This window comes from Coptis chinensis, chromosome 4 (genome assembly GCF_015680905.1).
Source record: "Coptis chinensis isolate HL-2020 chromosome 4, ASM1568090v1, whole genome shotgun sequence".
NCBI lineage: Eukaryota > Viridiplantae > Streptophyta > Magnoliopsida > Ranunculales > Ranunculaceae > Coptis > Coptis chinensis.
In genome coordinates, this window is record NC_141459.1 from 71,850,785 (window position 1) to 71,862,310 (window position 11,526).

Here is an 11,526-nt window from a genome sequence, read left to right on the forward strand (position 1 = left end):
CCAATACACAAAAAAAAAACACCGTCAACCCAATTTGACTTTTTTTTTTTTTTTTTTGGGAGGGGAGACCCTAATTTCCCATCTAGTGGGGTGGAAATACTAATTGGCTCATCTAGGGGGCTCATCTAGGGGAGTAATAGTCGTTAACCCTTTTCTTTTTGAAGTAGTTGGTTGTTAAAATATTGTACTTATTATTATTAGTATTTCCTTACAGCTATGCCCCCTCCTAGTTATCATAACATACGGGTGACTTTACTGAAGGAGGTGTATGACGAGACAAAAGAATTTGTTAATACTTTTAGACCACATTGGGAGCTATATGGATGTTCAATTATAACTGACTTTTGGACCGACGGAAAAGGCAGATGTTTGATAAATTTTATGGTTAGTTGTCCAAAAGGCACAATTTTCTTGAAATCAATTGATGCATCGGAACATGTCAAGGAAGCAATCTACATTTTAGAAATGATTAATGAAGTGATTGTCGACATCGGGGTTAAGAATATTGTTTCAGTAAGATATTTGGGCATTTGTGTGTACAAAAGAATAAATACAAGTTACTAATTCATTTATCAACTTACGAATGCATTTCTCTTTTCTATAGTTTGTGACCGACAACGGATCCAATTATAAATTGGCGGGAACAATGTTGGAAGAAGAACATTGTTCAATGTTTTGGACTCATTGTGCAACGCATTGTATTAATTTGATGCTTCATGATTTTGGGAGTGGAGAGAGGACCGCATTGCCTCAAATAAAGTTTGTATTAGCTGAAGCAAAAGTAGTGGTAGTTTATTTTTATAACCATGGGAGTGTTAGCTTGGTTGCGGAAGTTGACCGGAGGTAGACAGTTACACAGATCTTGTGTAACTAGGATTGCTACTTAGTTTTACATATTGCGAACCATGTGGGAGAATAGACATAATGTGCAGGTGTTGTTTGTTTCTGAATATTGGAGAAAGAGTGATTTTGCAAAAGTTTGGGATAATGTTTATTTCTCTTGTCAAGTGATGGCTCCATTGGTGGATGTTTTGAGAATGGTGGATAGAGAAGAGAAGTCGTGTATAGGCTATATATAAAGAGGCTATGAGGAGGGCTGCGAAGCAAATTTAAAATAACTTGGGGTCGGACACAAGGACATGGACAAAGGTGAAGACTATTATTGACAAGAGGTACGGTGGGAATATCAACTCTATTGTCCATTGCATGCAGGTAATAACTTCCAAGTTTTTTTTTAAAAAAAATTAGCAAACATGGATGTCATCTGCTTGAGCCTTGAGGTATATATTAAATACTGACTCCAAACATTTTGGTATGAAGCCGGGTTTTATCTAAATCCGTCAATCTATTTCAAGGAAACTAAAGCTGTGATGGAGACAAACAGTGTAGTTAAGGCAGGTCTTTTTAAAGCTATGACGGTGCTTATAGCCGAGTCTGAGAAACAGTGTAGTTATCACCATATGAATGTAACTGGAGTGCCTTTGATAATGTAAGTACCATACATTAAGAGTCAAAAACTACATTAATCACGATTAATCAGGTTAGAGGCACTCCAGTTACGTTCACATGGTGATGCATTACATGTTTGTGATAAAACTTTAACTGCAAATTTTGCGAGGCTAGGCACATCACTCCTAAATTGCAACCACCATTCATCTATATTTAACATGTTATGATGATGTTAAAGTCAGTAATTGAAAAGATACAATACAAATACTACTAAATAAAATTATTATATCAAATGAAAGCTTACAGAGGTTTCATAGTCTCTCTTCGACTTATAGCAACCTTTATTCCAAATGTCCCCTCTGCATCTCTATAAAGTTTCAATTGATCCATTGCTTTCTCCGACTCAAACTCGGGTATAAGCGCCGTTGTAGCTTTAAAAAGACTTGCCTTAACTACACTGTTTGTCTCTATCACAGTTTTAGTTTCCTTGAAATAGATTGACGGATTTAGATAAAACCCCGCTTCATACCAAAATGTTTGGAGTCAGTACTTCATATATACCTCAAGGCTCAAGCAGAAATAATGACATCCATGTTTGCTATTTTTTTAAAAAAAACTTAGAAGTTGTTACCTGCATGCAATGGACGATGAAGTTGATATTCCCACCTCTTGTCAATATATAATAGTCTTCACCTTCGTCCATGTCCTAGTGTCCGACCCCAAGTTCTTTTCAATTTGCTCCTCAGCCCTCCTCATAGCCTCATATATATAGCCCATACATAACTTCTCTTCTCTATCCACCATTCTCAAAACATCCGCCAATGGAGCCATCACTTGACAAGAGAAATAAACATTATCCCAGAAAGAATACTTTGCAACTATTCTCTCAACTCGCTTTCCGTTGGGGTTTTTTTTTGCAAAATCACTCTTTCTCCAATATTTAGAAACAAACAACACCTGCACGTGATGCCTATTCTCCCACATGCTCCGCAATGTGTAAAACTGAGTAGCAAACCTAGTTACACAAGATCTGTGTAACGCTCTACCTCCGATCAACTTCTGCAACCAAGCTAACACTCTCCCAAGGTTATAGAGATAAACCACCACTACTTTTGTTTCAGCTAATAGAAACTTTATTTTAGGCAATGCGGTCCTCTCTCCACTCCCAAAATCATGAAGCATCAAATTAATACAATGTGTTGCACAAGGAGTCTAGAACAATGAACCATGCTCTTCTTCCAACATTGTTCCCGCCAATTTATAATTGGATCCGTTGTTGGTCACAAAACTATCGAAAAGTGAAATGCAGTTAGGGCTTGGCGACAAGATTCTATTTTGGGAAGATAGTTGGTTAGAGGGAGGTTCACTTGCTAACAGTTATCCCTTGTTGTTTGGCTTGTTTAGCTTCAAAAGTAAACCGGTTACAGATTGCATGGTTAGAACTGAGGTTGGCATATCGTGGAATCTAGGTCTTCACAGAGCTCTGAATGATTGGGAGATCGATGCGTTAGCTTCCCTTATGGCTAGGCTTGATGCGCTACTTTTTGTGGTGCAAAACTGTGATAAGAGTGTGGTACCCGAGCAAGAAAGGTACTTTCTCTATTAAATCTTTTTATTTCAGCATTCCTACTTGGTAAAATTCTCATAATCGTTGTGCTCCTATTCCCTTTTTTTCCAGTCTAGTCATATGGAGAGCTAAAGTTTCTACCAAGATTTCTTTTTTTGCTTGGAAGTCTCCTTAGAGCATATTCTTACCATTGATAATCTTCAGAAGCGTAAAAAAATTATTGTTAACTATTGTCAATTGTGTAGGAAAGATGGTGAATCTGTAAATCATGTTTTGTTCGGGTGTCCTTTTTCTTAGAACATTTGATCTTTTTTCCATTTAGAGTCTTGTTTTTATTGGGTGAGTCCCAGGCGAGTGGTGGATTTGTTGAAGGGTTGGGGTCATGGTCCTTTTACCTCATCAGACAATCGTCTTTGGAGCTTATTACCATTTGCTATTCTGTGGGGTAATTGGATTGAGTGAAATTGTCGACACTTTAAAGGCGTTTCCGCATCTAAGCAGGAGCTTATCATATCTATTAAGGCTTTATTATTTCAGTAGTCTAAGATTTTTAAAGAGTTTAGGAGTATCCCTTTTGAGTATTTTGTGGTGAGATGAGATAGGCTTTTGTATTTAGAAGTAGAATAATTTGTAGTTCTCGGGTTAGCCTCCTGTGGCTATGTTTTTAGTTTTATTTTGTTTCTTTGTAGTAGTAGACTTTCTTGGCCTACTTTCTTTTCACTTTTAATGAGATTTCAACTTTACCAAGCAAAAAAAAAAAAATTAAAAAATTAATAATAAGTTGATAAATGAATTAGTAACTTGTATTTATTCTTTTGTACACACAAATGTCCAAGTATCTTACCGAAACAATATTCTTAACCCCGACGTCGACAATCACTTCATTAATCATTTCTACAATGTAGATTGCTTCCTTGACATGTTCCGATGCATCAATTGACTTCAAGAAAATTATGCCTTATGGACAACTAACCATAAAATTTATCAAACATCTACCTTTTCCATCGGTCCAAAAGCCAGACATAATCAAACATCCATATAGCTCCCAATGTAGTCTACAAGTATTAGCAAATTCTTTTGTCTCGTCATAAACCTCATTTAGTAAAGTCACCCGCATGTTATGATAACTAGGAGGGGGCATAGCTGTAAGGAAATACTAATAATAATAAGTACAATATTTTAACAATCACCTACTTCAAAAGGAAAACAACTAAATAATCGAAAATTCTAAATATGCTACCTTGTCCGTAATCTCCAATAGCATGAATCATTTTTGTAAAGCTTGGTGGGCGTATTGTATTGAAAGCTAATCCCACTTAGTATGCCCACTTTGCTATCTTGTTCCATGCTATTTTCTTTAAAACTTGCTTGTGAGGGTTGTTTTTATCCAAAGTGATTTGCTTCATTTTATCTGTTGGCAATAATCGATCAAGAAGACCTCTAACATTGTCGACGACTTTTCTTTTCTTAGCACCACCAATGGAAATACCTTGGCTTCTATTACCACCACCATTAGAAATTTCTTGTTCTTCGACTTCATCTTGTCTTTCAAGAATACCTTGAATTCTAGCTTTATCAAGCTTCTTCTTTTTTACTTGCCGCAACGTTACATTGATTTTCTTTTGAATCTCTATGGTCACATTTGGACATGACGTCACATTCCTTTTTCTTATGAACTAGATGTTCCTTCAACCAATTTATCCCTCCAGACATCCTTTTATTACACAACAAACACCAAACAAAATTTCTATTATTTGGGTCCCTACACTCACCCCATTCCCATACTATATCATTTGACTTCCTCTTTATTGAGGTTGTTGTTGTGGCATCAGCACCACTCCCAATAGATGGTTCATTCAAAGCTCTCAAAGACATCTTTGTAAAAAAAAAATCAATCAGTAAACATTAAGAGGTGAGGAGAAGAAGTGAGAGAACAAAAAGAGGAGAAGTGAAGAGAAGAACTGAAGAATAGGACACTACAAGAAACAGGGTCTTTGGCGACAAAAAAAAATGTAGCTGAAAATCGCAGAAACGTCACTAATACCATTTGGCGACGCTTTTTGGAGTGTCGGGGCAACGTCCCTAATACTATAGTCGGCAATGATATATAGCCACGATATTTTAACGTTGCCAAATAGCAGATATTTACCGATGATTATTACTGTCACTATTTATCTAATTTCGTCGCTAAATCATTTTGTTATTCTCAATGTAGTAATGTCGCAAAAGATAAACTTTTGGCGACGTTTTTAAAATCGTCAGTAATAAGGCATTACTAACAACGTTTTTAACGTCGATAAAAGTTTGAAATTTTTGAAAATTTTGGTGTTATTAGCAACGTTTTAATCATCGCTATAAGTCCAAAAAATTAAAAAAAACAAATATCTTATTAGCAACGTTTTTATCGTCATTAGATATATTAGTAATTTAAACTTTGGTTATATAAGTGATGTTGTTATCGTCGCTAAAGATCTAAAATATTTGAATTTTATATATTTTTAGTAATGTTTCTATCGTCGAGAAAGGTAAAACGAATTAAAAAAATTAGTGTTATAAGCGACGTTTTGATCGTAGCTTGAATAAAAAAAATCGGTTAATTATGATCATATTCCCACACTACATGAGTCGTAAAAAACTATTTTTATCACTAATATTTGTAGAACATCAATTAATTAATAATATGTAATACACAACAAAATTTTAATAAATAAAAATGAGTCAATTCACTCAATTAGAAAGAAAAGAGAGTTGCATCATCATCTTTCATAAATTTTTTCTAAAGTCATCTTAATAAGAGTATTAACTTAAACAAATACAATTCTAAACATCCCTCAAGTAAGTTGCGAATCAAACCGCCAAAACCTCCGTCTTCACAAAATAATAAAAAATTGACCAATAGCATTTAGATTTATCGGAAGCCTCTTGCAATTCCTTATCACCATTTCTTCACAAAAAATAATATCACTTCCCTTTTGACGTAAGATTATCTGCACATTAAGATGTTATCCATTAGATCACTCAAAAAAAAATGTGAAACCAAAAATATAATAGTTTCGTCACGTCAAAATTAAAATCCAGTGAACACAAACTAAGAAAGCAAGAATTCAACTTAGAAGACTAACAGTGCTCAACTATCAAATACCTTGAATAAGTTTTATATAGAAAAAATTGAGTGCAAAAAGCTAAAACCAAGATAAACTAAACTAATTCCCTTCACTAGATTGTCCATAGTGGGGAAATAACACTCCATAACAAAAAGGATAAATGACCAATCTCCAACATATTATCTCTTGCAATCAACCAAGATGTGATACAGTTTATGGCTATTCCCTGAAACTCACAACTTCTACAACTAATGTCAGTGTTGGTGCGGTCCACATAATAGAATACAATAATGGAATGGCAATTAATCCCTTTGAAATATGACTTACTATAAACTTAAAATAACCTCTCCTTGAATAAAACCAGCTCAGGTTATTGAATCAATCTCGTTCCAAGTTCATAACCACTCATCATATATGGGTCCTAAACACTCAGCATGATCCACTAAAATTTTAGCAACACCTGTAAATTCCCCAACTAGATAACGACCGCGGCTTAATTGAGTGTACTCCTGGGTTTTTGGTATGGTTGGTGGTAAACCAGTGGAGTCAATATGATATGGAATGCTAGGGTCAGGGTATTGTTGCTTGAGATAAGTTTAGGGTAGGTATATTTTTAATCTTGGCGTAGTCAATATGGCTCGTAAAATACGGAGACAAGACGGGAATATAAAATCATTTAAAGCATATGTTCCTTGTTCAATGTTTTCAGGTAAGATTCTCACCAAGGGTGGCAATGTATATAAGTATAACATAGAAACTTACATTGCATGTCCAGCACTAAGCTCGAGTATGCTCATCCACAGAATTCCCATTCATTTTCAGCTGACAAACGAACCAGTGACCATTCTGTACAATTGAAAATTATATGGGCAAAGTCCTTTTGTACATACACAAAACTAAAAAGTAAAATACTTTATTACCTTGGGATTCTCTGGTGGAGAACAGAGTTGGTATTCCATTATGCTATATTGTTTCTACAACCTTCGCGCCAAATAGGGAATGAGAAATAAATTGAAAGATTGGAGACACTACATGGAAACAGCTGGGAGGTCATCTTTTCTTTCACACCTCGTTGTGGCTCAATCATAATATGGAGCAACCCTTCTGTGACTTTCTCTTTTTCTTCTTGTTTTGCTTGGGTGGCTGGAGCACCACCTTGATGGCTGCATCAAAAACGGCCTTCACATTTTGCAACAATATTTTGCAGGAGCGCTGTCAAAGATAAAAGTACTAGCATATACTTACATGAAATGAAATATAATCGCGAAATGGGGAGCAAATATACTGCTGTGTTTTTGAGCTGCACTCAATGTGGCGGGAGCTCCAATGAGTTTTTTCAGTTCTTCTCCCTTAATAAACAGAAAAAAGGCTGCTAAGAATTTGTAAAATAGATGAGAAAAAGTAATGGGTGTATTCGTAGGCATTACCTGAGCTGTAGTTATAGGTACCGCACCAGGGTGGTCATCAAAGAACTTCTTATCATCCCGAAGATCTGCAAGCATAATTAGAGGAGGCTGGTCACTATAAAAATTGATCTTACTTGTCAAATAATCAAGACTTGATCTAATTTGTTATGTCCATTATTAAGGATATCAGGAAAGAAGTTTCAAACGAATACAAGGATAAACTTCAATGAAGAGCAAGAATGTCTAGTTATTAAGCTAAAATAAAAGACATGCTTGCTTGTAAACAATATACTAAGGTTAAAATAATAGGATATTTCACATAATGTTGCTTCACAATATAGAATTCTTCACATTCAGACCAAAACAAAATCTTAAACGATAGAGATTAAAGTCTTCACAACCTAAAGGGCAAACTCAGAAAATGGCATTCGCTATATTCCAATGCAGCACAACATCTAATTATACTAAAACTCGATCTACAAATTCAATCTACAGATCTAGGAATTCCCAGCTACTTTCATAAGATAGATAACACCATGTTGTAATTATTAACCCATTTACAACACATGAAGAAATTACAATTGATAAACCTAAGCAGAATTATTACGAATAATGAAGCTTCTAGAAATCTTAATCAATTGCTGGAAAAATTCCATTCAAATTCATTCGACGTTTAAAGCAGGCCGGGAGATATAGTCAGTGGTATATATATGTAAGCTGCAGTAATGATAATGCAAGGCTCTTAGTTTGGCCAACTAAAAGTTGGATCATGTACACAAAGCACAAGAAACTGCAATTTGTTGCTTTTGCTGATCTATTCTCCGAGTGAAAACCAGCGATATTCAACTATTTGGAACAGAACTATAATTTTTTTAACATAGAAAAAAGATTACAGGGTCCCATCCATAAATCTCTAATCACTCTCTAACACTAGAAAGTACTAAAAAAATTAGCAATAAATTAAGAACCAAAATTATAAAGCATAATCGAGATTCAAACAAACTATCTTATGAATCGAGTACAATAAAGAAACATCAGAACATGTAAAGCAACTTAAAATACACAAGGATAAAAACGGAACTGGTGCAATCTCAAAAATTGACTAGAACCAAACAGGTTTAAAGCACCATATAACAGAAAATCAAATAAATGGGACGGGAAACAAATTGAAAAAGTAGTAATAAACACATGTAACAGCATTGAAAATAAGAAGAAGTCTTACCAAGCTTTGTTCCAACTAGAATTATTGGAACACTAGGTGCGTAATGCCATCTTTGTTTCACACCAACTTTGACATCCTTTAAATAAATGTCTTCCTTCTCACTAATACAAATCCACTGTGCTAAATCATCGGATGATTGGAGTTCGAAACTAAATCAAACAAAAAAAATTCCACAAACTTATAATAAATTTCAGTAAGAAAAAAAACAAAAAAAAAAAGTAAAATGAATAACTCACAGAGATCCATGGTATGGTTCCGACATTTATCGACAACGATATCTAGAAAACACAGTCAATTAAATCAGACAATGAAAGCTTTTAAATCGAGATGGAGTAAAGAGAATATTAGTTACCCCAGGCCTAGACAATTCTAAATCTAAAATATTCTAGATTTAATGGTGGGGAAAACTCACAAGTGAGCGAGACTAGCCTGAAGGAGAGAATAAGGTGAGAAAGACACGTTCTTTCCAGTTGCTTTGAGAGACTTCATTGGAGTGACGGTGTTGTTTCCTTTCTTAGAGAGACGACGGTGAGAGAGAGGAGAGACGGTGGTGGTTTATTTCCTTAGCTTTTAGGTCTTTTTTTTTTATTTTATTTTTCCTGTGTTTATGCGGCTGGGACGCTGGGTATACATTTTTCCCTTTTCTTTTTTATTCAAATTATTTCGTTATAATAGAAAGAGGGCGTGAGATACCAAAACCCAGGCGACAAGATTAAATTTTTTTTGGGCAATGGGGTGAGAAAGTTTTAACAACGAACTTTTGGTCCCAAAAGGCATAAGATTCGCAATGGTTATGTAAAAAACACACCAATGATGACGTTTTTAAATGTCGCCTTATGTCAAAAGGTTTTGCCAACGCTCATTACGTCGCCGAAAACTAACTCTCAATTTTATTATTTTACAGAATTTGGATTATAACTTTCGGTGACATTAAAAACGTTGCCAAATATTGGTTTTAAACACCGTGACTAAAGTTTACTTGTGACGCTTGTAAACGTCGCCAAAGGGAATCATTACTTACGTTTGTCCAACGTCACTAAAACTTTTGTCGCTAAAGAACCAGTTTGTTGTAGTGGGAGGAGGAGAAGAAGTGAGAGAACTGAAGAAGAAAAAAAAAATGGAGAAGAAGAAGAGTGTACCTGGAAGTCCTGGAGTGGAGAAGACTAACTTTGTTTTTGCTGAAGAAGAGCGTACCTGGAATATGTCGAGCCCTAAATTTGCTTTTGAACTTTTGGTGTTAACTGTTTCGAGGCCTAAAAAAAGGCTTTCCTTTTTATGTGAAACAAAAGGCCCGATTCCACACGACTAACTCGTCCGGACTTGATCACTTATTAATCGAAATATCGGCTGATTTCTCGACAATTTTTTGACCCCGATCACTCATGGGGAGTAATGTGTTGCACTGGTCAGCTAGGTACTGAGTACTCGGCGATTTAGTAGCACAAATTCAATACTATTATCAATAAAATTGTTCATTGTTCTAAGTAATTTTCCATATTGTTTAACGTGTGGTTCCAACAGTTACATGTTCATAATCTGAAAGGGTTGGACCCACCCAAAACAATTTCTTATTCTGATGGCATAGACACCGTCCTTACACTGAATCTAAATTATATTGATTGAATGAATGATCAACTTCTCATCCCCGATTGTCTCATCAATTACTGAGACTGCATTAGCTCAGATTGTGGGCCTTATAACCTCCCATGCCATTGGCCAAAACTTATGACTCCTCATTTTTTGGAAGGGTGCAACAAATTAAATATGACCAGCAACACACTGCAAAAGGATTCACTTGGCGTAGCTGACTTTCCATGATAATTGTAACTAAATTGAAATATTTGACATGCTAAGGCTGTATGACAAACCTGATTGCACAATTGGCATACCAGACATAATGATAGTTGACAATTCCTGCATAAATCAAGCTACTAGGCTGCCTACTTCTTTTAGACCGACGTGGCATCCTAATTCAGGGGCTACTCACCATTCGACCGAAGATATTGGAAAACTAAACCAACATTCAGGTTATTATGGTAACAATCAAATCAATAGGGAAAATGGAAGTGGTCTGGGCATTAAAGTTACTAGTAATCTCACTTCACATTCACATTCACATTCACATTCTGCCTCATGTCAATTAAATAATATGCTCCATGTCCCTTGAATCATGAAAAAGCTTTATCTGTAAGTTTATTCGAGATACTAATGTACATGAGCCTCCTCCTTTTCCTCGATTGTAAAGGAGCTAGCTGTTGGGATATTTCGCCTTTACAAAGCCAGTGAACATATATTTTTTATTGATTTTTAATTTTCAGACAACACATTATTTAGTAAGTATACTTCTTATTACAAATTGATTTTTCAGTAAATTCACAAATTTTATGATTCATGCATATGGGTGTATACAATTAAGTATCTGGAGATGGAATCAAAAGTACCATAACTAATGGAATTAGAACGATCGAATGTGTAGAGTCATATGTGATAGAGTCGATCGTATCAGTTTCCCTGAAATGCACACAGTTAGGGGTGAAGTTGGGACCCCTTCACTCACTCATACAACATGATCTAATGTTCATAGCTACTATGTGAGAGGATGAAGATATCTCAATCATTTGACTTTGACTCTTTCTATAATAATGTAGTCATATGACTGACATTTAATGGAATTAAAGTGAGAATACACTGAAAATTCACTGATACGGTCAGTGTGTAATTCTCTCTCAACCATACTCCCTAGACTTCAGGGATTGTGAAAATTCATTTCTATCAAAT

The 11,526-nt window shown here is 35.3% G+C and overlaps 1 protein-coding gene across 2 annotated transcripts; it reads right to left on the reverse strand.

The window, feature by feature from the left end:
* Positions 1-5,714: 5,714 nt before the first annotated feature.
* Positions 5,715-9,365, reverse strand: LOC147504672 (rac-like GTP-binding protein ARAC1). 2 transcript variants are annotated; one of them, XM_086604079.1, is made up of 8 exons: positions 9,161-9,365; positions 8,985-9,026; positions 8,749-8,897; positions 7,548-7,612; positions 7,405-7,469; positions 7,041-7,283; positions 6,883-6,966; positions 5,715-6,003 (listed from the first exon to the last, which is right to left on the reverse strand). In XM_086604079.1, exons 2-6 carry the CDS (start codon positions 9,008-9,010, stop codon positions 7,079-7,081), a joined length of 510 nt encoding a protein of 169 aa, XP_086460205.1. In that variant the 5' UTR covers positions 9,011-9,026; positions 9,161-9,365; the 3' UTR covers positions 5,715-6,003; positions 6,883-6,966; positions 7,041-7,078. The 2 variants fall into 2 exon arrangements, with proteins under 2 accessions (XP_086460205.1, XP_086460206.1); XM_086604080.1 differs by having other exon boundaries at positions 7,041-7,308; positions 9,161-9,337.
* Between the last annotated feature and the right edge of the window lie 2,161 nt (positions 9,366-11,526).